The sequence below is a fragment of the Strix uralensis genome, chromosome 1 (assembly GCF_047716275.1).
Source record: "Strix uralensis isolate ZFMK-TIS-50842 chromosome 1, bStrUra1, whole genome shotgun sequence".
Taxonomy (NCBI): Eukaryota; Metazoa; Chordata; class Aves; order Strigiformes; family Strigidae; genus Strix; species Strix uralensis.
Window position 1 is genome coordinate 174,931,079 of NC_133972.1, and position 27,729 is coordinate 174,958,807.

A 27,729-nucleotide genomic window follows, 5' to 3' on the forward strand; every position below is an offset into this window, starting at 1 on the left:
CCCCCCCCCGCCATGGCCACCTACCCCTGGGGCTGCTGCCCCCCGCCCCCGAGGAGCAGGACTTTGTCCGAGCCTACGAAGACGTGCGGGAGCGATACAAAGGTACCGACCCCCCCCGCCCCCCCCCCGGCCGCACACGCTGGGGGGGTCCCGATTTGGGGGGGGGGCGCGGGGGGGGGCAGCCGGTTTGGGGGGCGCCGCCCGGGGGGAGCTCGGCGGCTCATTCCCATAATAGGGCACGTCAAGCGCCGGCAGGGCCGGGACCCCCCCGCCCCCCCCCAGGGCTGCCCCCCCCCTCCAGCGGTTGCCCCCCCGCTCAGGGGCTTCCCCCCCCCCGCCCCGGGGTGTCGGTGCCGGTGGTGGGGTCTCGGCGTGGCCGGGCAGGGGGGGGGGCTGTGCCCGCGGTCCCCCCCCGCCCCCCCCCCCCCCGTGGGGTCTGTGGCACTTGGGGGGGCCTGGGGGGGGCAGTGGGAGTCTGGGGCAGCAGGAGGCAGCACTGCGGGTGGGCGCTGGGGTCAAGGTCAGGGGCGGGGGGGTTGTTGGTGCCCTTGGGCCGGCGCGTGCCCGGGGGGGGCCGGGGGGGCCGTTCCACGGCCATGCCCTTACAAGGGGCGCGCGCTGCCTGCGCCTGCCTGCGCCTGCCCGCGCTGCTCCCCCCCCCACCCCCCCCATTTGGGTGCTGGGAGCTTCCTTTGGGGGGGGACACATGACACCCCCCACCCGCTCACCCTGGGGGTGTCCGGTGCCCTGTGGCTACCGGTGGCCCCCCCCGGTGCCGCGGCCAAGGGACCCTCGTGGCACTGCTGGGGGGAACTCGGGGCCCCCCCACAAACGGGGGACACTGGGTGGGGGGGACGGACACCAGCAGCAGCGCCACGGCCCTGGGAGCCACCCCCCGGGTGCCCGCGGGCTCGTGGCAACAATGAGGCTGGTGGCCCCGGGACCTGGCGGCTTCGCCTGGCGGCACGTGCCGGTGGCCACGGCACCGCGGGGACTGGCCAAGGCCGAGGCCCGGCTGTGCCGGGGGCACCCGCGGCTGGGCGAGCGGGCGAGCGGCTTTGGCCACCGCGGCGGCCATGGCGCTGGCCACAGGCCTGGGCACCGCGGTAGCCACTGTGTGCCGGCGGTGGCTGCGGTGTTTGCCGGGCTGTGGCCTCGCGTTCGAGCCGGGATTGTGGCCGGCACGAAGCGAAACCGGGACAGTGGCCAACGCCACGGCCACCGCGGCTGGCAGCGGCGGCAACCGGACCCCCCCAGCGCCCCTCGGCGTGCAGCTGGGCCGCGGGGGGATCTGGGGGCGCCCCCCCCGCTTGCCCCCCCCCCCGCCAGCGCTGGCCGCACTGCGACAGGGCTCAGGCCTGCGCCGGGGGGGGCTCGGGGGTGGACGACACCCCAAGAGCGGCTCTTGGGGGGTCCCGCTGGGGCTTTGCCGGGGTGGAGGGGGGGGTGGGGCAGCCGCAGCCCCCCCGGGGATAAGGGGGGGCCCCGGTGTGTGTGTGTGTTGGGCTGGGGGGGGGGGGCAGGACTGGGGGGGGGGGAAGGTGGGGGGGGTGAGAGTGGGGGGAGCTGGGATGTACTGGGGGTGCGGGGGGGATGTGGTGTCTGTGCTTTTGGGGGGTTCCGTACCGATGGGGGGGTCGGTGCCGTGCTGGGGCGGTCAGTGCTGCCGGGGGGGGCGGGGCCGCGGGGCCGGTCCCCAGCAGGTGCCGGGGGGGGCGGGGGGGGCCAGGCGGTGCCGCAGCGGCGGGGGGGGGCGGGGCGGGGCGGGGCCGCCCGGAGCTGCGGGACCGGCGGGAGCGGCGGGAGCGGCCATGGAGGGTCCGAGCCGCTGCATCCGCCACGAGATCAGCGCCCTGAAGGGTACGGGGGGGGCGGGGGGGCAGTTTCATCCCGGGGGGCTCCGTTCCCATCCCGGGGGGCTCCGTTCCCATCCCGGGGGGGTCCGTTCCCATCCCGGGGGGGTCCGTTCCCCCCCCCAGCGGCGGGGCCGCGCGGGCAGCTGCTGCAGTGCGGGCGGGAGCAGCGGGGGGGTCCCGGGGGGTCCCGCGGGCCGGGGGGGGCGGGGGGGCCGTGCCGCAGAGCGGGGCGCTGGGCCGTGAGTAACGGGCGCCCGAGGACACGGTCACGGGGCTGCCACTGCCCGTGTCACCACAGCGGGCAAGCGGCCATTGCGGGGGGCAGCTGGCCCATTGCGGGGGGCAGGCGGTCCATTGCAGGGGGCAGGCGGCCCATTGCAGGGGGCAAGTGGCCATCATGGGGGGCAGGTGGCCCATTGCGGGGGGCAGGTGGCCCATTGCAGAGGGCAGGTGGCCCATCGCGGGGGGCAAGCGGCTGCCGCAGGGGCCAAGCAGCCATTGCAGCTGGCAAGTGGCCATCGTGGGGGCAAGTGGCCATTGCAGGTGGCAAGCAGCCCATTGTGGGGGGCAAGTGGCCATCACAGGGGGGCAAGTGGCCATCACAGAGGGCAAGCGTCTGCCACAGGGGGCAAGCGGCCATTGCAGCTGGCAAGTGGCCATCGTGGGGGGCAAGTGGCCATCGTGGGGGGCAAATGGCCATTGCGGGGAGCAAGCAGCCACTGCAGCAGGCAAGTGGCCATCACAGGGGGCAAGCGTCTGCCACAGGGGGCAAGCAGCCATTGCAGCTGGCAAGTGGCCATCACGGGGGGAAGCGGCCCATTGTGGGGGGCAAGCAGCCCATCATGGGGGGCAAGTGGCCCATTGTGGGGGGCAACTGGCCATCGCAGGGGGCAAGCAGCTGCTGCAGGACCCGTGGCCTCATGGGGCTGGGCCGGGCTGGCGTTGGCCCCGGTGAGGGCAGTGGCACAAGTGCTGGGGAGGGTCGTGGCCCAGACACCGTGAGAGTGGTGGCCCAGGCCCGGGTGAGGGTCGTGGCACAGACGCTGGTGAGGGCCGTGGCACGGGCCCTGGCGAGGACGGTGGCCCAGACACTGTGAGAGTGGTGGCCCAGGCCCTGGCGAGTTGTGGCCCAGGCCCTGGTGACGGTCGTGGCCCAGGTCCGGGCGGGGGCGGTGGCACAGACACCGGTGATGGTGGTGGCCCAGGCCCGGCCGAGGTGGGGGGGGGGATCCCAGGCCGTGCCCCCTCCCTCCACCTCTGGTTCCTGGTGAGAAGCGGCAGGGCCAGAGGGACCCCCCGACCCCCCCCCGGTCCCCCCGGCCCCCCCCAGCACCCCCCAGCGCCATGAGCTGGCAGCCGGTGGCCCCCCCGCCCCCCAAAAGGTGCGATGCCGGAGCCTTTGTGGGCGCACGCCGGGTCCAGGGGGGCGCGGGGTGTCCGGGGGGGCGCGGGGGGGTCCCGGCACCGCGCCCGGAGGTGACTCCGCTGTCCCGTCGCGGCGGATCAGCGCGGCCGGCGCTGACTCAGCGATTCCCGCGGCCGTGACCCGGCTGGGGGGGCCCCGGGGGACACGCACACATTCATGGGGTGATGTCCCCCCCCTTTTCCCAGGGCTCATGTGAGACCTGGTGATGCCAGGGGGGACGCGGGTGTCCCCCCCCCCGGGTTGTGGTTGTGGGGAGGTCTCAGTGCCCCCCGCGGGCCAGGGGGGGTCTGGGGTGACTCAGGGTGTCACCGCTCCTGTTGCCATCCCGGGGGGGGCAGGGGGGGGACATGGCTGGGTGGGACCAGGGGTCCCACACCTCCTCCGTGCCCCCCCATAACTGCCCCCTCCTCGCCACCCCCCCTCGCTGCCAGGGTTCTGCGGTGCCTGTGCTGGGGGGTGGGGGGGGCTCTCTGCTCCCCCCCCCCCGTCCCCCAACATCAGCGGGATGGGGAAGTTGGGCAAGGCCCAGCGGGGCCCCCCCCGCCCCCCCCCCGCGGTTACATCACCCGATCCTGCGGGTTTGGGGGGGGCCCATCAGCACCTGCAGGGCTGGGGCTGTGCAGCCCCCCCCCGGGCCTGGGGCGGGGTCACTGCTCCCCCCCCCCCCTTGCTCCTCACTGCACCCTACTGCTCCCCCCGCTGCCCCTCCCACTGCCCCCCCCCCGACTCCCAGTAAATCTCAGCGCTCCCAGCAGTGTGTCACCAGGGAGGAGGGGGGGGACACACGGGGTGTTCCCGTGTCCCCCAGCCCCCCCCACATCCCCCCACCGCTCTTAGGGGGCTCCAGAATCCTCCAGCCCCCCCCATGTCTCCCCCCCCACTGTTAGGGGGTTCTTGCGTTCCCCAGCCCCCCCCCATGTCCCCTCACTGATGTTGGGGGGTTCCTGCATCCCCCAGCCACCCCCCCATGTCCCCCCCCACTGCTGGGCGGTTCCTGCATCCCCCAGCCCCCCCACGTCTCCCCACCGCTCTTGGGGGGCTCCTGCATCTCCCAGCCCCCCCCCATCCCCCCCCCCCCCGCTGCTGTGAGTTCCTGCATCCCCCAGGACCCCCAATTACCCCCCCCCCCCATACTTGGGGGGTTCCTGCCTCCCCCAGCCCCCCCCATGTCCCCTCACTGATGTTGGGAGGCTCCTGCGTCCCCCAGCCCCCCCCCATGTGCCCCCCCCACCGTTGGGGGGCTCCTGCATACCCAAGGCCCCCCCATGTTCCCCCCCCCCACAATTGGAGGCTCCTGCATCCCCCCAGACCCCTCCACATCCCCCCCCCAGTTCCTGTGCCGGGGGGGCCGGGGGAGCCCTGGCCGGGGGGTGGGGGGGCCCCTCTCCTGTTCCAGGGCTGTGGGGCCGCGATCCCCCCCCGGGTATAGGGGGGGGTGTGTCCCCCATCGGGGGGGTCCCAGAGTCCCTCCTGGTCCCGGCACGTGGTGGCGAAGTATCCGGCTGCCGGGGGGGGGGGGGGGGGGGGGGCCGCCCCCCCCCCATACCCCCCCCCCCACCCCCGTGGGTCCCCACGGTACCGGGAAGAGGGGGGGCGCCGCGGGGGGGGTGTGGCCGCGGGTGGCAGCTGCCTCGTCCCCACCTGCCAGCCCGGGGGGGGGGGGCGAAGCTGCGCCGGAACCGTCCTGCCCCACCCCCACCCGCGACGTGGGGTCCCCCCTGGGGGGCTGCGGCCCCCGCCGGCCCCCCCCGGCCCCCCCCGCCCCTGAATAATCAGGGACCGGCCTGGAGCAAATATTGACGTTGGCAGGATGCGGCCCTGCCCGGCCCTGCCTGCTCCGCCGGGGGATGCGGGGGGTGCCCCTGGTGTCCCCCCCCGCGCTGACAGTCCCCCCCCCGAGTTCGGGGTCCCCCACGAGTTGCGGGGTGTCCCCCCCCAGCGAGCTGGGGGGGTGTGTGTGTCCCCCATCTTCGGCGGCTCCGGGGCGGGGCGGGACCCACGCGGGAACCGGCCGGGTGGGTCGGGGCGGGCGGCGCGTTTGTGGGGGCCCGGGGGGGGCCCGGCCGCGTGTCTGTGTGTCCCCCCCCCCCACGGGCGGGGCCGGGGCGGGGCCGGTGACTCAGGCTGGGCCGAGCGGCGGCTGCCCGGGGCCCCCCGCCCCCCCCCCCGGCCCGGGGGTGGAGCTGCCGCCAGTCCGCCCGCTGCAGGCAGCGCCGGGCCGGGCCGTGCTGAGCCGAGCCGGGCTGGGCCGGGGCTCACCGAGCCGGGTCTAACGGAGCCGGGTCTAACCGAGCCGTGCCGGGACACACCGGGCCGTGCTGGGGCTTGCCGAGCCGTGCCAGACCGCCCTCAGCCTTTCCGCGCCGTGCCAGACCGTACCGCGCCGTGCCGAGCCCCCCCAGACTGTACCGCGCCGTGCCGAGCCGCGCCAGGCGATCCCGGGCCGTGCCGTGCCAGATCGTGCCGAGCCGTGCCGAGCTGTGCCAGGCTGTGCCGAGCCAGAACACAGCAAGCCGTGCCAGATCATACTGAGCCGTGCCGAGCCGTGCCAGATCATCCCCGGCTGCGCTGAGCTGTGCCAGGCTGTGCCGAGCCGTGCCGGATCATCCCAAGCCGTGCCGGAGCACACTGACCCGCGCCGACCCGCGCCAGCCCCGCGCCGTCCCCGCGCCGTCCCCTCGCCATGGTGGCCGGGATGCTGATGCCCCTGGAGCGCCTTCGCGCCATCCTGGAGCTGCTGTTCCGCGAGGGCGTGCTGGTGGCCGAGAAGGACCCGCGGCCGCGCCGCCCGCACCCGCAGTTGCCCGGCGTGGCCAACGTGGAGGTGCTGCGGGCCATGGCCTCGCTGCGCTCCCGCCGCCTGGTGCGCGAGACCTTCGCCTGGCGCCACTTCTACTGGTACCTGACGGACGATGGGGTCACCTACCTGCGCCGCTACCTGCGCCTGCCCCCCGAGATCGTCCCGCTGTCCCTGCAGCGCCCCCGCCGCCCCGCCGAGCCCCCCCGGCGGCCCCTCGACGCCTCCGGCCCCGGCGGGCACGTGCCCCCCCCGCGGAGCGGCTCTACCGCAGGAAGGACGAGGCCGAGCGGCACACGGAGCCTGTCGCCACGGCGGGGGGAGCGTCCCGGCTGCCCCCCCAGCCCGGCTCGGCCCCAGGTATCGACTGGCGGGACAGGGAGGGGGGGGACACACACACGACACCCTCAGACTGGCTGGGAGGGGGTGGGGGTTCACCAGCCTTGGTGCCCCCCAGGGTGCTGTCATGGGGGGGGTGGGGGGCACCTTAACCCTTCTGCGCGCCGGGGGGGGGCTCAGCAGCCCCCAGCAGCCCCCAGCGCTGAGCTGGGGCCGCATCCCCCCTCCCCAGCCAAGCTCAGGGGTGGGGGGGCTGCTGAGACCCCCCCCCCCCACTGCATCCAGGGGGACCCCATGGCCCGGCAGAGCTCCCGGTGTCCCCCCTGCATGGGGCAGGGGGGGGGCACAGTGCTGGGACCCTGGGGGGCTGTGGGGGTCTCTGGGGGGCTGCAGTGACCCCCCCGGGGCTGGGTGTGCCGGGGGCAGCGAGGCGGCTCCCTGCAATGTCCAAGGGGTGGGTGGGCTGCTAGGGATCCCCCCGTGCTGCCGGGGGTCTCACTGCTGCCGGGGGGGCTGTGCCGTGGGGAGGGGGTTGTGCCGCGGGGGGGGTTGTGCCGCGGGGGGGCTGCACCCCAAGTTCCCCCCGCTGTGCACAGGGCGGGTCCGGACAGATGGACGGACGGCGGCAGCTGGGGGGTGCGGGGCTGTCGGTGGGGAGGGGGCTGCGGGGGGTCCCCGCCTCTGCCCCCACACCCCCCCCCGCAGCGACACACGATCCCGGCGGCAGCTGGAGCCGGCGGGGGCTGCGGGGCGTCCGTCTGTCCGTCCAGTCCTCCCCGGGTGGGGCAGCTGCAGCCGGCGCCCCGAGGCCGCGGTGAGGGGCCCCCCCTCACCCCCCCCGACCCCCCCGGGCCGTGACTCAGCCCCGCAGCCCCCGGGCAGCTGCCGCCGCTCCAAGTTTCCAGCGCGAAGGCGCCGGTCGCGCTCCCGCCAGCGCCGTGAGTCACCGGGCCCGCGGGGGGGGGACGGGGCCGGGGGGGCCACGGGCCCTGCTGCGCCCGTGGGCAGCGTCGTCCCGCGTGGACCGGCCCTGCCGCCGCATCCCCGGCATCCCCCCCGTCCCCCCCGCCCCCGTCCCGGGTGTGGGGGGTTTCCCCCGAGCTCTGCCCCGGGGGGGGCGGGGGGGGGACCGGCCGTAGCCCCTGCCCAGACCCCCGTGGGTTGGGGGGGGGTTTGTCCCCCCGTGGGACGCGGCGGCGGAGCCCCGGACCCGCCCCGTCCCGTCCCCCCCCCGCGGTGGATCCGGCTCCGGGTTTTTCGTCCGCTGCGGGAAAACCCGGCCCGGACTCCCGGCGGGCGGGGACGGGGTCGTGGGGGGCTGGGGGGGTCCCCGCGGCGTGAAGCGCGTCCCGCCGCCCCCCCGAGCCCCCCCCCCAGCTCCCCCCCCCTAGCTCTCCCCCCCCCGATCTCCGTCTCCGCAGCCCGTTCCCAGTCATTAGCGCCGCTGTAATTCACTCCCCGAGGCGGCGGCGGGATGAACCCCCCAGCGCCGGGGGGGTCCGGGGGGTCCCGGGGTGCCGCGACCGCCCGTCCCGCCCCCACCCGGGTCATGTTCTAACTCGGGCTCGGTGACGGGTCCCGGTTATTTATATCGGCGCCCGCCCCCCCCCCCCCCCCCCCCGCCCCCGCCGCCGCCGCCGCCACCGGAGCCGCGTTGCTGCCCGCTCCCTGCCCGCTCCTGCCCGTTCCCTGCCCGCTCCCTGCCCGTTCCCTGCCCGCGCCCATGAAGGTCGTGCCGGGTAGGTGAGACCCGCCGGGACGAAGCGGGGGGGGTGTGGGAACCCGGGGAAAAGGGGGGGGGGGGCTGGCGCCGCCACGTCCCGGGATATAAAAAGCCGGGATGTGAGTGATGGGGGCGGGGGGGGGGCAGACACGGGACCCGGGGGGGCCCGATCCTGCCGGTGCAGAGGGCAGGACGGCGCCTCCCCGCCGCGGCCCGGGAGGGGTTAAGGCGGAGCGGGAGCTGCCCCGGGGGGGGCGGGCGCTGGCGCGTCCCTGCCCCGCCGAGCCGAGCCGAGCCGAGCCGAGCCGGGCTGAGCCGGGCCCAGCTGAGCCGAGCCGAGGCGACCCCCCCCCGCCATGGAGGACACGGGGTCCCTTTTCCCGTCGCTGGTGGCCGCGGGACACGCCGCGTCCCTCGCGCTGGTCTGGTACTGGCGGCGACGGGGCGAACTGGGCGGACTGGGGGGTGCAGGTGAGTCCGGCTCGGCTCGGCCCCTCGCCCCGCCCCTCCCCGGCGGGGGGGGGAAATGTGTGTGTGGGGGGGGAGGGAGGGGTGGAACCTGCCGCCCCGATGGGGCTGGGGGGGCCTGGGGGGTTCAGGGGGGACCCGCGCCCCGCGGGGGAGCATCCCGGGGGGGGGGGGATGCAGCATCCTGGTACCCGCCGTGACTCAGCAGCGTGACCCCCCCCCTCCCGACACCATGAGGGGGTGGGGGGGCCCCGGCAGCCCCCCCCCAGCATCCCCAACCCCCTTCCCGTCAGTTCTGCGTCCCCCCCCAAGGCAGAATCTCCCCGCCGGGAGCAGCAGGTGCGCTTCCCCGGGGCCTGAAGGTGCCAAATATTTTTGGGAGCAGGGATCTGGTGACAGGAGGGGGCGGGGGGGGCGCGGGGGGCCAGTGGTGCGGGGCCCGGGGTGGTGGCAGAGATGTGAGTCCTTGCGGGCAGCTGCCTGCGTGGGCAGGTTATTTGGTGGGTTCATAGACACCCCCCCCTTCCTGCGCCATCACCTTCACCCCTGTGCTGGCAGCTACCCCCCCCCCCCAAATCCAGGGCGAAGCTGCCTGCTGCGGGGGTGCAGGCAGGGGCTGCCCGCGGTGTGGCAGAAGGGCTGGGGGGGGGGTCCCCACGGGTGTCCACATGCCCCCCCCCAGCAGAGCCAGGCCCGGGGTCCTGCCAGACCCCTCATGCCACCGCAGCACTGGCAACCGTGGGGCGAGCTGCTGTGCTCCTGCCCCCCCGCCGTGGTCCTGGAGCCCCCCCCCTGCAGTCCTGGGCCCCCCATTGCGGTCCTGGAGCCCCCCACTGCAGTCCTGGCCCCCCCACTGCGGTCCTGGCCCCCCCACTGTGGTCCTGGCCCCCCCACTGCAGTCCTGGCCTCCCCATTGCGGTTCTGGACCCCCCCATTGCGGTCCTGCCCCCCCCCCATGGTCCTGGCCCCCCCGCTGCGGTCCTGGCCCAGCTCTGGCACTTTCCAGGGCGTTGGCTGCGGTTTCCGTCGCTCCGTGTGCGGCACCGGGCGCTGTCACGCTGCCCGCTTGGTCCTGCCTGCATCCTGCTGCCTGCCTCGTGCTGCCCGCTCGGCGCTGCCTGCATCCTGCTGCCTGCACCGGCTCAGCCCTGGCGTGTCCCCCCCCTCCCCGGGAAACCACAACTCGGGGAGCTGTGCCGGTGGGCGATGCCGCAGCCCCCCCGGCAGCGAGCGGCCTGGCCTGCCCGTACCGCTGCCTGCGCTGCCTGCAGCCAGCCCTGCTGCCAGATAAAGCAGGCAGGGCACCTTGACAGGAGCCCTCCCGCCGTGTGTTGGGGGGGTGGCCCGTTGTCCCTGGCGCCTGCCCAGGGCTGCCCGAAGGGCACCCGAAGGTCACACCTGACCGGGCCCGTCATCCCCCCCCGCCGCAACGCGCTGGGACCCCCCCCTGGAGCTGGGGGGTCCCGGGGGGGCTCCGGCAGCGCTGCCCACGCCCGGCCCTGCCCGCTTCTGCGCCTCCTGGGCTCGGGGGGGGGGGGTTGAGCCCGTGGTGCCCGTGCCGGTGCGGGGGGGTTATTTTTGAGCGTCGTTCTTGGACTAGATGGGGGGGGGGGGACGGGGGGGGTGCCCCGCGGTGCCGGGGCAGGTGTTTCCCGTGGGCCCCGTGGCCCCGCCTGTGCCGGTGGCCGGTTTCTCCGTTCCAGGGGGTGAGGAGGGACCCCCGAGCAGGGACCGGGACGGCGGCGGGTCTGGGGGTGCAGAGGAGTTGGGGCCATCCGGGTTCGGGGGGGGGGACGGACACGCGGGGGGGGGGGCGGATCCGGGGGCTGGTTTCGGTTTTGGGGTGAGCGTTTTGCGGCAGCTGTTTGTTTGGGCCCCGCTCCCGTTGCCAGGGCTGCCAGAACGGTGGCCAGGGACGTGGCGGCCACAGCGATGGGCGGGGGAGGCCCCCAGAGCTTTGGGTGTCCCCCCCCACCGTGTCCCCCCTCATCCGCTCCACTCAGCTTTTCCACTGTGCTGGCGGTTCTGGCTGCGCCAGGCGCGGGGGGGGCCGGGGGGGGGGCTCGGATGCCGGTGACTCACCGGCCTGGCGGGAAGTGGCCGGGCTGTGGCGGGGGACCGGGATTGGCAGCGCTGGGGCTCCCCGGCACGGCCCCAGCTGGTGTGGGGGGGGCATTCCGCGGCCTCCAGCTTTCTCGCCTGCGTTGAGGGGCCCCCCCGGGGTTGCCCGGTGGTGGCGGGGCCGTGGCAAGCGTGGCGAGCACATCCCAAGGGAAGTGTGTCCCGGTTCCAGCTCGCCGGGCGTTAACCGCCCGTCCCGGCCCTCCCGTGTCCCCCCCCCGCCCGGCCTCTCCGTGTCCTTATCTCGGTGGCACAGACGTGGCCGTGGACGCGCCGTGGGACGGTGCCCGGTTGTGCCCAGCCCCTGCGCCGGCGGCGGCTCCCACCGTGGTTGTGCCCCGAGACACCCCCCAGCCCCCCGCAGCTCCCCGGGGGGTGTCCGGGCTCCAGCCCCCCCCCCCAGCACGCAGGGGCTGCGGCAAAGCCCCGTCTTCTCCCCGCTGCGCCGTGGCCGGTTCCCGGTGGCCCAGCCCCCGCCGTGGCTCCCGCTCGGCCTGGCCGGTGGCCCACGGCTGCTCCGGCGGCGAGTCCCGGCGGCGGGTCCCGGGGGTGGGATGGTCCGTCCTGGCCGGGAGCGGGGCCGGGGGCAGGAACAGCCGGGGCTGAGTCACCGGCCACGGCGCGGCACAGCGCAGCCAGGCTCGGCACGGCTCGGCACGGCTCAGCAAGGCTCGGCTCAGCAAGGCTTGGCTTAGCTGGGCCCGCAGCCGCGGCCTGGCCGGGGCGATGCCCTTGGAGCTCTGCGGCTGCTGCGGCTGCTGCGGCGGCGAGGGGCGAGGAGGCAGGTGGCCGCGCGCGACGGGGTCTGGGGGACCCCCGCGGTGCCACCCCCAGCCCCCCGCGGGTGCTTGTTCTGCTGGGGGGGCTGCAGCCGGGCCCCCCCCCCGGGCTGTGGGTGCTGGAGGTGTTGGGGTGCCCCGTGGCTGCGGTAATGGGGGACCTGCGTGAGGCTCGGGGAGTGGGGGCAGAGGAGTGGGGTGCGGGGGGGGCCCCAGCGCTGCCTGCGGCGGCGGGGAGAGGGGGCTGGTGGGGGTATCGGGGTGAAGCGAGGAGAAGGGCAGCGGGGTGCTGGGGGGTACTGGGTGAGCAGGATTTGGGGTGCTGGGTGGGGGGAAGGGGTGCCGGGGGGGTGCGCAGGATTGGGGGTGCACAGGATTCGGGGTGTCTGGGTGCCGGGGGGGGGGTGCTGGCTGTGTGGGGCGCAGGGTCCCCAGCACAGGGTGCGGGAGGAAAGGGGGGTCCCTGCGTCCGGGAGGGTCCCTGGGTGTTGGGGGGGTCCCGGGGGGGCGGGTCCAAGGGCGGGGGCGGGGCCCCCCGGGGGCGGACGGGGCGGGGGGGGGCGGGCGGCCTCTGTCCCCGTCGCCGTGGCGGAGCCGTGGGGCGATGGCGGGGAGCCCCGGCGGGGGGTGGCTCGGGGGCGGCTCCGGGCCCGAGCGGCGGCCGGTACCTGAGCGAGCGGCTCTGCTGCGCCGGTACCGGCAGCGGGGGGGGGGGCGGTGGCGGCAGCGGGGGGGGCGGAGGCAGCGGGGGGGGGGGGGGGAGCGGGGCCCGGGCGGGCAGTGGGAGGGAGCCGGGAGCGGGGGGGGGACGGGGGGGGGAGCGGGTGTCGGGGGGAGGGGTCCAGTGGAGCGACCGGGGGGGACCGGGGGGCGGCTGCGGGGTGAGGGGGACCCGGGAACGGGCGGGAGTCCCGGGACAGGGCGGGGGGGGAAGGGGCGGGGTCTGCCCCAGAGCCCCGCCCCTGGGAGCCGAGCCCAGCTTAAGCTGAGCCGAACTGAGCTGAGCCGGGCTGAGCTGAGTCGGGCCCAGCCGAGCCGAGCTGAGCCGGGCTGGGCTGGGCTGAGCGGGGCTGAGCCTGGCTAGGCTGGGTTGAGCTGAGCTGGCAAAGTTGAGCTGGACTGAGCTGAGCTGAGCTGGGCCAAGCTGAGCCGGTTTGACTGAGCTGAGCCAAGCTGGGCCAAGCGGAGCTGGACTGAGCTGAGCCTAGCCGGGTTGGGTTGAGCTGAGCTGAGCTGGGCCAAGCTGAGCTGGAGTGAGCTGAGCTGGGCTGTGCTGTGCTGAGCCGGGTTGGGCTGAGCCAGGCTGAGGGGGATTGGGCTGAGCTGAGCTGAGCTGGGGGCCCAGCTGAGCTGGATTGAGCTGAGCTGAGCTGGGCTGTGCTGAGCCCAGCCGGCTTGGGCTGAGCTGCCCACACACACCTCAGGGTGACGCCGCAGCCTAGTGGCTCAGGGTGGGGGGGTCCTGTCTTCCCCCCCCCCCACCCCTGGGTGCAGCTGGATCTCTCTCCGGTCAGGGCGCGGTGGGACGCGTCGCTGCCCGCCGGGCGCTGGGTGCGGAGGGGGGGTCGGCTGAGTCGCACCCCCCCCGCAGGGTCCCTGGGTGCCTCTCGCCGTCCCGGTGCCACGGGGTGATGCCGGGGGGGGGGGCGGCTGGGCCGGGCCCGGCTGCGCGTCGGCCCCCGCGGGGCCCAGGCCTGAGCGCAGCTCCTGGCCCAGCCGGCCAGCCGGGCTGGCAGCTGCCTGCGCCGGGAGCCCTGCCCGTCCCGGGGGGGCTGCGCCAGAACCTTCCGCCTCCGCCGGGCTTCAAAGCGCGGTGCCAGCCCCGGGGTGCGTGGGGTGCCACCGGTGTCGCCGTCGTCCCTCGCCATGGTACCGATGTTGGCGCCTCGAGCCGGAGCTCCGGTCGGTCCCTGCCCCGTGACGCCGCCACTCCGTGTGCCAGATGTTCTCCATGTGCCAGATGTGCTGCTGCTGGCGGGGGATGTGCGTGTGGAGCCCGTTGCCGCCCTCATTCCTCCGCGTCCGCCCTGGCTCTGCCCCAGCGGGCAGCGAGCCGGCAGCACCGTGCTGCCTGCGCCGGGCTGCCTGCGCCGGGCTGCCTGCACTGTGCTGCCGGGCCCCTGCCAGACCCAGCCGAGCCCCGGGCAGGGCGCGGGGTTGTGCCGTGAGTCACGGCGAGAGGATGCGGCGGCTCCGTGTCCCTCGGACTCTGGGCGAGGGTCGGGCGGGCGCTGGCACTGGTGCGGCACACGCGGGACGTGTGTGCTGGGTGTGGGGCCGGGCCCTGCCATGCTCACGGCGCCTGGGGCTGCGATTTCCCCTCCTGCCTGCACCCTGGCAAGGGTGAGCTGGGTGCCACGGGCAGGGTGGCTGGCCTTGTGCCACCCGAGGTCTCCTGTGGCACCCTGAGGACCCTGTGCCACCTCGAGGTTCCCTGTGCCACTCTTAAGATTTGTTGTGGCACCCCAAGATCCCCATGTCACCCCGAGGTTCCCCCTGCCACCCCAAGGACCCCCGTGCCACCCCAAGTTCCCCTGTGCCGCCCCAAGATCCCTGTGCCACTCCGAGGTCCCCGAGAGCAGCTGTGGGCTCCCACCCTGTGCCACCCCCCAGCTCGGGGGTCCCCAGAACCGGGCTCCCCAGGGAGGGACACGCGGCCAGGCTGGGTCCTGCCCAGTCCCAGGGGGGTCCCCGAGGCTGCCGGCATCACCGGTGACAGCGACACGTGCTCGACGGTCACGCGGCCGCTCCGTGGTGCGTCCCTGGGGAGGGGGATTCCACCGGTTCCCCCATCCCGTGTGAGCACCCCGTGAGTTGTGGGGTGCCCCCCCCCCGCCCACCCGGAGCTGCTGGCGGGGAGTGTGGGCCTGGCTGCGCCGGAGGCGGCACAGAAGCGCCTGGAATGCGTCGCCGCTGGGCCGGGGGGGGCCTGGCGGGGCTCCCCGAGCCGGCGTGGGCGTGGGGACGGCGCCTTCCCGCTCGGGGGGGTCCGGGGGGGGCTCAGTCTCCGCCCCCCCCCCCCCCCGGGCCTGGGAACGGAACCCCCCGGGAGGGGCACTGGGGCTCTGAGCCCCCCCCACCCCGAGTGTGGGGCCTGGGCTTGCGAATTGGGGGGTCCTGAGCCCCCAGGGTGTGGGGATGGGGGGGGATGTGGGGCTGGGGGGAGGTCCTGAGGACCCTGGATTTTGGGAGCGGAGTGGTGCCAAGGTCCCTGGGGACAGGGCCTGGGGGGGTGTGGCCGGGGGGGGGCTGCAGCCCCTGAGCGTAGGGACAGGGGGGCCTTCCGGGCTTGGAAATCGGGGGGTCCCGAGGCCCTGGCGTGTGGGACCAGGGGTCCTGCAGCATTGGGGTCTGGGGGTCCCAAACCCCCCCGGGCTTGCAGATCTGGGGGTCCTGAGGCCCCGGGGGCTGTGGCCGGGGGGTTCGGGGTCTTCCCCCCGGTGTGTCCGGGGGGGTCCCTGCCCCATCCCAGCAGCCCCCAGGGCGGCTCTCGGGGCGCGGGCAGGAAACGGTTAATCAGCGCCGTGAGGTTTCCTGTGGGCAGGATCCTGCCCGAGCTGGGCAGGGAGAGAGAGAAGGGGGGGGGGAACCCCCAGTCTCCTCCCTGGGGCCGCCCTGCACCTCAGTGGCAGAGCAGGAGGCGAGTCGAGCTGTGTCGGTGCTCAGCGCGGGCGGTGGCCACGGTGGCCACCATGTCCCGGCAGCGGCTGCGCAGCCCGGAGGAGGCTCTGGCCGGGGGCCAGCGCACGGGCTCGGAGGACAACCTGTACCTGGCGGTGCTGAGGGCCTCCGAGGGCAGGAAAGGTAGCGGGGGGCAGCGGGGGGGGGACATGGGGACGGGGGGGTGGTGGCTGCTCCTCCGTGGGGCTCCTGGCACCGCGTCGGCGTGGGCCGTGTCCTGCAGCATGGGGGGGGATGGACCCTGCGCCCCACATCGGGCCAGTGTCCCCAGGGCAGGGTATGGGGCAGCCCCCCCACATCAGGGGTCCCTGGGTGCGCTATGGGGCAGCCCCCCCACATCAGGGGTCTCTGGGTGGGCGACAGGGCAGACCCCATGTCGGGGCAGTGTCCCTGGGCAGGTTATGGGGCAACCCCCCCACATCAGGGGTCCCTGGGTGCGCTATGGGGCAGCCCCCCATGCTGGGGCGGTGTCCTTGGGTGCGCTATGGGGCAGCCCCCCATGTCGGGGTGGTGTCCCCAGGGCAGGTTATGGGGCAGCCCCCCCACATCAGGGGTCCCTGGGTGCACTAAGGGGCAGCCCCCCACGCCAGGGTCCACCTGCCCCGTACCCGGTGCCCGTCCCCATCCCCGCAGTGTCCGTGCCGGGCGCAGGCGCTGCCGGCCCTGCCCATGGCGGGCGCTTCCTCCACGCCCTGCCCTGCCCGTCCCTGCCCGTCCCTGCCCGTCCCTGCCTGTCCCTGGGCTCTGGGTGCTCCCGGCTGGGGCTCACCGGCGCGTCGTGGGCTCATGGGGTGCGGGGTCCTGCCGGGAGCGCCCCCCCCTCGGAGCACCCGTCCCCACCATGCCCCACGCTTCCTTCCTGCCGCTCGCTGCCCGCCGTGCTGGGTGCCCGGTGTGCCCCCCTGGGGTGTCGGGTGCCTGGTGTCCCCCCCCGTGGGTGCCGCCTGGGCAGATCCCGGCACATTCCGGCGAGGCGAGACCCGGCACGAGCCGCCGCGTGGGCCTGGGGGGGTGTTGGGGTGGGGTGACCGTGAGGCGTCGTCCCCCCCGTGCCCAGGGTGTCCCCAACTGCCACCAAACCTTCCTTGGCACCGTCCTGGGGGGCAAGGAGGGCGAGCTGCCCCCCCGCTGCTGCCGCCATGGGGAGCGGGGATGGGTGCTGGGGGGTGGGTGCTCGTTAGCGGGGTTGTGGGGGGGGGGTTCAGGGTGCGGGGTGGGGCCTGGCTGCGTCACCCGTCGCCTAATGACAGGGCAGTAGCAGGCAGGGAGTGCCCGTGAGTCACAGGCCCCGCAGCCGTGCCTGCAGCTGTGTGTGTGGGGGACACCCTGCCTGTGGCCCTGCCTGTGGCTCTGCCTGCCCACGGGGGACACCCTGCCTGTGGGGGACACGCTGCCCACAGCCCTGCCTGCCCACGGGGGACACCCTGCCCGCGGGGGACACCCTGCCCACAGTGCAGGCAGCCCCGGGGCTCTGCCTGCAGAGCACTGTCGGTTCCATCATGCCAGGACAGGGTTGGGGGTCCCTGGGGTGCCCCAGCCCCCCCCCCATCCTGGGAGCAGCGTAGGTGCCGGGACAAACCCCCTGCGGGCTCGTCCCACTGCCCCACACAGCACCGGGGTCCCCGCTGGGGTTTGGGGGGGCTCAGGGCAGGGCCGGGCAGCCCCCCCCAGCCATTGTTGGCACGCAGGGGCCAACCCGCGTTGCCCGTTTCCTTCCCCTCGCGCGCCCCGTGACTCACCGCGGCTCCATCGCTTCCTCCCGCACTGTGCCGGCAGCACCCCCACACCCCCCCGGGACCCCCCCGCTCACCCCCTTCCTCCTTCTCTTGCAGATGAACGAGACCGGGTCCAGAAAAAAACCTTCACCAAATGGGTCAACAAACACCTCATCAAGGTACGGGGAGGCCCCCGCCATCGCAGCCCCCCAGCCACGTCCCGCCGTGCCGGCACAGCCTCTCCCGGTGCTGCGGCAGCACCGAGGCCCGTGCAGGCAGGAGCTGCCCGCCCTGCCTGCCCGCTCGCCCGGGGTTGTGCTGGCCCCTGGCCGTGCCGGGCGCGGGGCCAGGCCTGTGCCGGGAAGCGGCCGGGGAGGGGACGGTGCTCTGCCCGCGGGCACTCGGGGACCTTTCGTGGGCATTGATGCCGCCCGGGCTCCCTGCCCGCGCCCCCTCTGCCCCGGCACCGCCGCGGCTTCCTTTGGCACCGGGGTGCCCTCGCCCTTCCTGCCTGCCCCGAGGGGGGGGGCTGTTCCCCCCGGCCCCTGCCGAGCCCCACCGGCGTGCCGGTGCCTGTCGGTGCGGCGGGCACGGCCCCACGTCAGCGCCTGGCACGCGCCGAGACGTCTCCCCGGCCCCCGCGCCCCGACGTGTCCCCGCACGCCCGCCGGGCGCCCGTCCTCACGCCATCGCGCCCAGGGCGGGTCCTGGACACCCCCTGCCCACGCCGGGGCTGTCTCCCCTCCGCCGCCTCCTCTCCTAACCTCTCTCTTCTCTCTGCCTCTCCCTGTGCAGCACTGGCGAGCAGAGGTAGGTCTCTCCCTTTCCGGCTGCCCCCCCAATGCTCTTTCTCTTCTCACGCCTCTCCCTTCCCGCACTGGGGACGGACCCCGTGGCTGCGGCACGCTGGGCAGCGGTTCCGACCCCCCCCCCGTGGCCACCAACATGGTGGGCAACAGGTCCGACCCCCCCATGGCCACCGACGTGGTGAGCAGTGGGTCTGACCCCGCCCCATGGCCACCGACGTGGTGAGCAGTGGGTCTGACCCCACCCATGGCCACCAATGTGGTGGGCAGCGGGTCCAACCCCCCCCGTGGCCACCGACATGGTGGGCAGCAGGTCTGACCCCCCCATGGCCACCAACGTGGTGGGCAGCGGGTCCCCACGTGATGCCGGAGCCGGCCCGGGTGCGGTGGGGAGCTGCCAGTGTGCGCTGGGGGGTGTGACACGGGGTTGGGGACACCGGGCTGGGGACACCGGGCTGTGCTTGGGGACACGTGTGAGCACCCGGTGCACGCTGGGGGGGGGTCACTGGGCTGCCACCCTGGTGTGGGAGTGTGTGTGGGGGCTCCGCAGGGCTCGTCCGCGCCCCCCTGGTCCCCCCGTCACGCCGTCACTGTCCCCACAGGCACAGCGTCATGTCAACGACCTCTACGAGGACCTGCGGGATGGCCACAACCTCATCTCGCTGCTGGAGGTGCTGTCGGGGGACACGCTGGTAGGTGCCACCCCCGCTGCCGCCGCCGCCGCCGCCACCCCGTGCGCCGGGACCCTCCGGCTGCGGCCGCCCCCTCCTCTGCTTCCCGCCTCCCACCTCTCTTCTCCTGCTCTGCCTCTTCCCCCCCTGGCTTCGGTCCCGTCCCGGAGAGCCGCCCGGCACCGTGCTGGCGTGTCCCCGAGCCCCGCCGGCGCGGCTGCCCCCCGCACCCCCATCCCCCCGCGGCTCTAACGCCCCGACGTCTCTTTGCTTTGGTGAACTCTCTGCTTCTCTGCGCTGGGCTCCCGCCGGCGGCTCTGCCCTGACCGTCCCCCCGCCGGCCTTTGCCTCCTTCCTCCCCTCTCGGCGCTGCTCCGGCCGGGGCAGCCGAGGGAGCGCGACGTGATCAGGACCTTGCGGTTGGTGAGTGTGGCTCTGCCCTTTGCTCTCCGCATGGCCGCACGTCCCGGCTCGGCGCGGAGGAGGAACCGCCGTGTGCCGGCGGGGCGGGGGGGAGGCGCGGCGGCACCCTGGGGTGCTCCGGCGGCCGGGGTGGGTTTCCCTGGGCCAGGCCTCGCCTGCAGCGGCGAGATAGGAACGTGGTGGCACCGGGAGTGGTGCTGTGGGGCCGGAGCTGGGCAAGACCGTGGCGAGATGTGGCACCTGGCCCCCCCCCCCAGCTCCCCGGGGCCACTGGTGGCCACAGGGCACCCAGCTCTCTCGTGTTTCCCTCTTGCCCCCGTGTCTGAGTGGCACAGTGTGGGGCTCAGGGGGTCCCCGGCTCTGCCGCAGCTGCGGGGCCAGGGGGGTCTGTCCAGGCAGGAGCTTGCCTGGGGCGGGGGGACCCCAGCTGGGGCCTCGCAGGGGTGGGCAAGTTCCTGCTTTGGGGGGGTTGCCCAGCACCCGGTCGCTGCTGCGGGGTGTAAGCAGAGCCCCGTGCCGCTGGCGAGGGCTGGGGGAGTGGCGCTGCCGGGTTGCTGCGGCAGGGGCAGGGATGTGGCGGCGAGGCCGGCCGCGCTCGCCATTGTCCGGCCCGGCAGCGCTTCCTGCCCGTGGCCCCGCCGGACGGGCAGCGGATTTCCTGCCCGCTCCCTCCTGCGCCGGCGATGCCCGAACCGGGGCGCGGTGGCACCTTGGCTGGCACCGGTGGTGGCTGCGGTGCCCATGTGCGGTGCCGGGGTGGGGGCACAAGCTCCCTGCGGTGACGGGGCATCCGGTGCCTGCGCTCCTCCTGCCTGTCCTGCCTGCACAGGCAGCTGCTGCCGTTGGGGCAGGGGCTGGTGCTCAGCGGGGTGGCCTTGGGGGGTGCCGGCCCCCCTGGGACGGGCGCCGCGGGGAGCGGGGGTGCAGCTCTCACACCGCGCCCGGCGCTTGGCTTCCTCTGGCGTGGCGGCCAGTGGCCCCGGCGCTGCCTGGCCCTGACGGGGCCGGTTTGGTGGCGAACGGCCCCTCCCCAGCGGGGGCAAAGTGCAAGGGCGTGTGGCATCGGCATGTGCGGGGGTGTGGGAGGGGGGACACGGACACGCCGCGGTGCCCGGTGCCGAGCCGGGGCGGGGTGGCGGCAGTGCCGTGGCGGGGTGGGGGTGCTGGCGGCTGACGGCCCCCCCGCTCTCCCCGCAGCCCCGCGAGAAGGGCCGGATGCGCTTCCACAAGCTGCAGAACGTGCAGATCGCCCTCAACTACCTGAAGCATCGCCAGGTGAGATCGGGGGGGTGTCGCGGCGCTGCTGGCGTGGTGGGGGACCCCCCCCCGTGCCCTCCCTGCAGCCGCCGCCTGCCTCCACCTCGCAGGTGAAACTGGTCAACATCCGCAACGATGACATCGCCGACGGCAACCCCAAGCTGACGCTGGGGCTCATCTGGACCATCATCCTCCACTTCCAGGTGGGCCCCGAGCCCGGTGCTGCAGCCACGGGGGGTGCCAGGATCTGTGGTTTCCGCGGGGCCCCCCCGGTGCCAGTTTGTTTGGGCTGCGGTGGGAGCATGACCCCCCCCTTTCCCTGCCCTGCCCCGGCAGATTTCGGACATCCAGGTGACGGGGCAGTCGGAGGACATGACGGCCAAGGAGAAGCTGCTGCTCTGGTCGCAGCGGATGGTGGAGGATTACCAGGGCCTGCGCTGTGACAACTTCACCACCAGCTGGCGGGACGGGCGGCTCTTCAACGCCATCATCCACCGGCACAAGTAGGTGGAGTGAGGCCGGGTCAGGGCTCCCCTCGCCTTTCCTGGCACCCCCAGCCCCGTCCCTGTGGTGCCCAGCCCCAGTGCCGGCAGGATTCAGCCCCCCCCGGCGGCACAGGGCGATGGCGCGCGCGGGGCAGGCACGTGCTCCCGACAAGTCCCGGCTCATCGGCCTGTGCCGGCAGCGCCGGGGCGGCACGAGGAGCCGCCGCCTTCCCACGCTCCCCCGCCCCCACCCCGACCTCCCGACCCGCGGCCTGCGCGGGCAGGCGGGCGCAGACCCCCCCCTTCCCTGGGGCGGCGGGCGCCGTGCCCACCGCGGCGTGCCGGGGCGCGGGCGGGCGGGTCCCCGCGGGTCTCGCCGCGCGGCGTTTTGGGGAGTGCGAGGACGTGCAGAGGCGCCGCGCCCGGGCGGGGCGGTGGGGGTGCGGAGGAGGCACCCGCAGCCACGCCGCACTCTGCGCCCGGCCGCCACCGCGGCAGGAGCTCCCCGGGGTCTCGCCATGGAGCGGCCGCGGCGGCGCAGGGGCGCGGGGCCGCGGGACGGGGTGGTGATGGTCTGCGAGGACGTCGTGGCATGTCCGGCCGCCCCCGGTCTCAGCGGCTCCTTTTACTCGGTCCAGCGCAGCCTGCGCCTGCGGGAGCTGTAGGCAGTGGCAGGGGGGCCAGGGGGGTTTCACCAGAGATGGGGGGTTTGGCAGAGGCGCAGGCAGCACCGGCAGCGCACGGAGCTGCCATCCCTGGGGTTTCTCTGAACAACCGGCGCCTGCTGGGTGCTGGGGGTCCCCCGAGGGCCCCCCCCTGAGCCGTGTCCCCCCCCCGCAGGCCGATGCTGATCGACATGAACCGGGTTTATCGTCAGAGCAACCTGGAGAACCTGGACCAGGCCTTTACTGTGGCTGAGCGGGACCTGGGGGTGACGCGTCTGCTGGACCCCGAAGGTACCCACCGGGCTGGGAGGGGACGGTGTCTCCCGGGGCTGGGAGGGGGGGGACACCCCCAGACCCCCCCCCAACCCACCCCCCTCCCTCTGTGCAGATGTGGACGTGCCGCAGCCAGACGAGAAATCCATCATCACCTACGTCTCGTCTCTCTACGACGCCATGCCGCGTGTGCCCGAGGTGCAGGATGGTGTCAAAGCCAATGTGAGTTGGGGGGGGGGGGCGGGGGGGCGGCCACCTCCCCTCCCTGCACCAGGGGCTCGTCCCCATGCGTTTTTTTCTGCCCCCTGCCCCGCAGGAGCTGCAGCTGCGCTGGCAGGAGTACTACGAGGTGGTGACGGTGCTGCTGCAGTGGATCCGGCAGCACACCGTCCTCTTCGAGGAGCGCCGCTTCCCCGCCAGCTACGAGGAGATCGAGGTGAGGGGGGGGGACGGGGCCGCGGTGCTGGCAGGGGATGAAAGGGCCCCGGTGAGGCGGGACGGGGCCTGGCGAGGTGTTTGGCGATGGCCCAGTTGGCCGGTAGCCCGGCCAGGGGCTGGTTCATGCCGCGGCGGGTTCATGCCGGCCCCGGTGCTCCACAGCGAAGGACGGGGAGACCCTGCCTGGCCCTGAGCCCCGGATGGGTCCCTGCAGCCCGGCCCGGGGGGGCTGTGGGGGGGGTCAGTGCTGGTGCTGGTGCCAACGGGGAGGTGCCGGCGGTGGTGCCGGGGTGCCCCGGGCGGGGGGGGCCGCTCTGACTCACTCTTTCCAGGCTCCGCGTGAGTCACCGGTGGCAAACGCCAAAACACCAGCTCCCCGCCCGGCCCCTTCCTTCCCCCCCCCCCCTCCCCGCCAGCTCTGCACGCATGGAAAATTAGGGGGTGTGTGTGGGATTGCCTGAGTTGCCCCCCCCCCCCCAGCCCCGGCTGCCCCCCCGCCCCCCCCCAACCCATGTGCAGGCAGTGCTGGTGCAGGCAGGCAGGCAGGCAGGGGGGTCCCAGGCCGTGCCCACAGCGGGGCGGCGGGGGTTGTGGCACCCCGGGGGTCCACGCTGCCCCCCCTTAGCCCCCCCAACTCGTTGGCAGATTCTCTGGCGCCAGTTCCTGAAGTTCAAGGAGACAGAGCTGCCGGCCAAGGAGGCCGACAAGAACCGCTCCAAGGCCATTTTCCAGTCCCTGGAGGTGAGCGGCAGCGCCGGGGGGACGGGGGTCCCGGGGGATGGGGTCCTGGGGGGTCCGGGGGGTCCTGGGGGGCTGAGATCCTGGAGTCTGGGGTCCTGGGGGTCTGGGGGTCCCGGGGAGCTGGGATCCTGGGAACTGGGGTGTCCTGGGGGTCCTGGGGAGTTGAGGGTCGCTGGAGTTTGAGATCCCAGGGGTCTGGGGATCCTGAGAGCTTGGGGGTTCTGGGGAACTGGGGGTCCCAGGGGCTGGAATCCTGGGGGCTGGGGCTGCCGGGGGTGTCGTGGTCCCAGTGTCCTGGGCTGTCCTGGGGGTCCTGGGGTGTTGGGGGTCCCAGGGGTCTGGGGGTCCCGGGGGTTTGGGGGTCCCCAGCATCCCTCGGTGCTCCCGCCGTGTCCCTCTGGAGCGGCTGAGCCGTGGCAGCCGGGGCTGCCCCCCCGCCCCGTCCCCGCCGGCTGTTGGGGGGTCTCGGTGCCGGCGGCCTGATGCGGGGCCGGGGGGGCGCAGGGCGCGGTGCAGTCGGGGCAGCTGAAGGTGCCCCCCGGGTACCACCCCCTGGACGTGGAGAAGGAATGGGGGAAGCTGCACGTGGCCGTGCTGGAGCGGGAGAAGCTGCTGCGCGCAGAGTTCGAGAGGCGAGTGCCGGGGCGGGGGGGTGGGACGCAGGGTGGCGGGGGACACCAGCGGGTGGGGGGGGGGGGGGGGGCGGAGCTGGGCTGGCACCCGCTCCCTGCTGCAGGCAGCCAAACCACAGGGATGGGCCGGGGTGGGGTGTCCCGGCCCCCCCCTGCCCCGTCAGCGATGGAACCGCGTGAGTCACTGCCGGCTGCCGGGAAGCCAGTGCGGCCACCAGCCAGCGCGGCCTCCGGCCACCGGCCAGCACGGCCACCGGCCACCAGCGCGGCTCGGCTCAGGGCTGGCAGTGCAGGCAGGAGCGGGCAGGGGGGGCTGGAGAGGGAGCAGGATGGGGATTAGGGTGGGGAGTGGGATGGGAGAGTGGGAGTGGGATGGGAGCAGGGTGAGGAGCAGAAGCGGGGTGAGGATGAGGAGCGGGACGGGGGTGGGAATCGGGATGAGGAGCGGGACGAGGCTCCTGGCGCGGGCAGGGCCGGGACCCGGGAGCGCAGGGGGCTGGGACTGGCCCAAGTCCCCGCTGTGTGTGCAGGGCCGGGGCGGGGCGGGATCCATCCTGCGCAGGGGCTGGGCGGGATCGGGGCTGGGCAGGGCTGGGATCGGTGCCAGGAACGGGCAGGAGCTGGGCTGGTGCGGGGAGGGGACCTGTCCTGTGCTGGATTTGGGTCTTGTCTGAATGGGATCGGGGCTGTGTGGGGCGGGACCCATCCTGTGCGGGGACAGGGTCTGTCCTGTGGCACACGGGGCAGGATTTGTGCCTTGTGTGGGCAGGATCGGTGCTGTGTGGGGCAGGATTGGGACTGTGTGGGGTGGGACCCATCCTGGACAGGGATAGGAAAAAATCCTGTGCCCCGTGGGGCAGGATTTGTGCCTCACCTGGACAGGATCTGGGCTGCGTGGGGTGGGCTCGGTGCCATGCAGGGACAGGATGGGTGCCCTGTGGCACAGCACACGGTCCGTGGGCAGGATGGGTGCCCCGTGCCAGTGTCCCTGCCATGTCCCCGCAGGCTGGAGCGGCTGCAGCGCATCGTCACCAAACTGCAGATGGAGTCGGGGCTCTGCGAGGAGCAGCTCAACCAGGCTGACACGCTCCTGCAGGCGGTGAGCGGCGGCTCTGGCGGGCCCTGCCCCTGCCCCTGCCCCTGGCCCTGCCGCTGGCCCTGCCCTTGACCCTGCCCTTGGCCCTGCCCTTGACCCTGACCCTGCCCCTGCCCTTGGTCTTGACCCTGCCCCTGCCCTTGACCCTGCTCCTGACTGTGCCTTTGACCCTGCCGCTGCCCCTGGCCCTGCCCCTGTCCCTGCCCTTGCCCCTGTCCCTGCCCTTGACCCTGCCCCTGTCCTTGACCCTTCCCCTGCCCTTGGCCTTGGCCCTGTCCCTGCCCCTGTCCCTGCCCTTGGCCCTGTCCCTGCCCTTGACCCTGCCCTGCCCTTGACCCTGCCCTGCCCTGCCCCGCGCAGGACGTGCGCCTGCTGACCGCGGGGAAGGCGCCGCAGAAGGCGGCCGAGGTTGAGCGGGACCTGGACAAGGCGGACGCCATGATCCGGCTGCTCTTCAATGACGTGCAGACGCTCAAGGACGGGCGGCACCCCCAGGGCGAGCAGATGTACCGCAGGTACGGCCCCGCCACCCCCCCCGCCACCCCCACCGGCACTGCGACACCGCGGGCCCCACGCAGGGACCCTGGCGCTGGCCTGGCTGCGGCACCAGCCCACGTCCTGTGTCCCCCGTGTCCCCCAACTCCCCCAAGCCCCCCATGTCCCTTGTGTCCCCCAAGCCCCTTGTGTCCCCCATGTCCCCCATGTCCCCAAATGCCCCTGTGTCCCCCATGTCCCCCAAGTCCCCTCATGTCCCCTGTGTCCCCCATGACCCCAGATCCCCCCATGTCCCCCACGGCCCCTGTGTCCTCTGCACACCCCATGCCACCCATGCCCCTCAACCCCCCCATGTCCCCCAAGCCCCCTGTGCCCCCCGTGCCCCCCACGCCGACGTGCCCCCCCGCAGGGTGTACCGCCTGCATGAGCGGCTGGTGGCCATCCGCACCGAGTACAACCTGCGGCTGAAGTCGGGGGCGCCGGCGGCGGCAGTGACGGTGACGGTGCCGCTGGGGCAGCGGCCGCGGCAGGAGCTGGATGAGGCGACACTGCGGTACCTGCAGGACCTGCTGGCCTGGGTGGAGGAGAACCAGCGGCGGCTGGCGGCGGCCGAGTGGGGCATGGACTTGCCCACCGTCGAGTCCCACCTGGGCAGCCACCGCGGCCTCCACCACTCCATCGAGGAGTTCCGCACCAAGATCGAGCGGGCGCGGGCCGACGAGGTGAGCCGCCCGCCGCAGGGCCCCCCCGGCCATCACCCTGCTCCCGGGGTCCCTTCGGGGCTGCTCCTGCCTCTGGGGGTCCCCCTGGGTCTGCCCCCACTCCTGTTCCTGGGGTCCGCCCGGGGCTTCTGCTCCTGGAGTCCCCCCTGGCTGCCCCCACCCCTGCTCCTGGGGTCCCCCGAGTCGCGGTGGCTGTGCTCAGCCTGGGGGGGGGCTCTGGGGGGAGCAGCCTATCCCAGCCCCCGCAGCCCCAGCTCTGCCCCCACCGGCTCTGCAGCCCCTCTGTGCCCCATCGGGTGGGGGGACACGGAACCCCGAGGGCACCCCACTGCCCCCCACCACCTCTCGTACCCTGGGGCTGCCTCCCCCCGCTGCCCCCCGCCACTGCCCCATCTTCATCCCCCCCCGTGCTTGGGGGTGGGGGGGCAGCGATGGGAGTGGGCACTGCCCCCGCCATTGGGGTCCATCCCCGGTACCTTTGGGAGGACGGGGTGCTCCAGGGAGGGTCGGGTGTTGCTGCCGCCGGGAGGTGGGTCAGGAGGGGGGTCCCCGAGCTCACAACACATATCCCCCAGGCCCAGCTCTCCCCCGGCCCCCGCAACGCCTACAGGGAGTGTCTGGGCAAGCTGGACCTGCAGTATGGCAAGCTGCTGGTGAGGGGGGGTCGATGGAATGGGGGGGACGGGAGGGGATGGGGGGGTGCAGGATGTGGGGGGGAGGAGGATGGGGGGAGATGTGTGTGGGGGAGGATGTTGGGGACAAATATGTGGGGAGGAGGGTGGGGGGAGATGTGTGGGGAGGAGGATGCAGGACATGGGGGGGATGTGTGGGGAAGAGAGTGGGGGTGGAGATGTGGGGAGGAGGATGTTGGGGGGGGTGCGTGGGGAGGAGGATGGGGGCAGAGGTGTGGGAGGGGGGTGTGGACACAGCCCGTCCCCGCGCCCCCTCCCCAGAACTCCTCCAAGTCCCGGCTGCGGCACCTCGAGAGCCTCCACGGCTTCGTCAGCGCCGCCACCAAGGAGCTGATGTGGCTGAACGAGAAGGAGGAGGAGGAGGTGACCTTCGACTGGAGCGACCGCAACCCCAACATGGCGGCCAAGAAGGAGAACTACTCGGTACGGGGGGAGCGGCTCCGGCCCGCCCCTGCCCCCCCGAGCACCCCCAGAGCCCGTCCCCCCCCAAGCACCCCCAGACCCTGTATCCCCTCCCTGAGCACCCCCAGACCCCGTGTCCCCTCCCCAAGCATCCCCAGAGCCCAAGTCCCCCCCCCGAGCACCCCCAGACCCTGTACCCCCTCTCTGAACACGCCCAGACTCCGTGTCCCCTCCTGAGCACCCCCAGACCCTGTACCCCCTCTCTGAACACCTCCAGCCTCCATGTCCCCCTCCCCAATCACCCCCAGATCTCGTATCCCCTCCCCGAGCACCCCCCAGCCCCATCCCTCACCCCCCCCATCCCCCAGTGACCCTACCCCTGACCCCCCCATCCACCCCATGCCCCCCAGTTCCCCCCCCACCCGGTTCCTGTGGTGGGTGTCTGGACCCAAAACTGCCCCCCGCCCCTTTCCCAACCCTGAGCATCCCCCCCCCCCCTCCGCCTCGTCTCATCCCCAGCCCTCAGCCCCGGGCACAGACAGACACATACAGACACCCCCCGCCCCGTGCTGGTCCTGGGGGGGCTGGGTGCTCACCCCCCCCCTCCCCGGCCGTGCCAGGGGCTGATGCGGGAGCTGGAGCTGCGGGAGCGCAGGATCAAGGAGCTGCAGGGCAGTGGCGAGCGGCTGCTGCGGGATGAGCACCCAGGGAGGCAGACGCTGGAGGTGAGGGGGGCTGGGGGGAGCAGGGGGGGGTCTGGGGGGGCCAGGCGTGGCTGGGGGGTCGGGGGGGGGCCGCTGGGGTGGCTGGGGGGGGCACTGGGGGCGATGGGGGGGGCCGGGGGGGGGCTGGGGTCCAGGGCAGTGCAGGCAGTGGTGTGGGGCACTGGGCAGCGCGTGGGGGGTTGGGGCGGTGCGGGCAGCTGCCTGGGCTGGGTGGGGGCTGGCAGTGGGTAGAAGCAGCGGTGGCACTGCTGGTGGTAGTGGCGGTGGCAGGGGCAGTGCTGGTGGCAGTGGCAGTGGCAGG

General features: G+C 74.5%; 1 protein-coding gene across 1 annotated transcript in view; it reads left to right on the forward strand.

Annotated features, from left to right (window-relative positions):
• PLEC (plectin) overlaps nucleotides 1-27,729 on the forward strand; it is a 76,020-nt gene that overhangs the window by 4,953 nt on the left and 43,338 nt on the right. Inside the window, exons 3-18 of the mRNA XM_074860939.1 lie at nucleotides 17,023-17,084; nucleotides 18,314-18,403; nucleotides 20,003-20,080; nucleotides 20,173-20,265; nucleotides 20,399-20,565; nucleotides 21,388-21,503; nucleotides 21,601-21,707; nucleotides 21,802-21,921; nucleotides 22,569-22,664; nucleotides 23,169-23,296; nucleotides 24,302-24,395; nucleotides 24,753-24,907; nucleotides 25,297-25,609; nucleotides 26,185-26,262; nucleotides 26,563-26,724; nucleotides 27,324-27,428. Of these exons, the coding sequence (XP_074717040.1) occupies nucleotides 17,023-17,084; nucleotides 18,314-18,403; nucleotides 20,003-20,080; nucleotides 20,173-20,265; nucleotides 20,399-20,565; nucleotides 21,388-21,503; nucleotides 21,601-21,707; nucleotides 21,802-21,921; nucleotides 22,569-22,664; nucleotides 23,169-23,296; nucleotides 24,302-24,395; nucleotides 24,753-24,907; nucleotides 25,297-25,609; nucleotides 26,185-26,262; nucleotides 26,563-26,724; nucleotides 27,324-27,428 (1,964 nt within the window). The remainder of the gene's footprint in view (nucleotides 1-17,022; nucleotides 17,085-18,313; nucleotides 18,404-20,002; nucleotides 20,081-20,172; nucleotides 20,266-20,398; nucleotides 20,566-21,387; nucleotides 21,504-21,600; nucleotides 21,708-21,801; nucleotides 21,922-22,568; nucleotides 22,665-23,168; nucleotides 23,297-24,301; nucleotides 24,396-24,752; nucleotides 24,908-25,296; nucleotides 25,610-26,184; nucleotides 26,263-26,562; nucleotides 26,725-27,323; nucleotides 27,429-27,729) is intronic.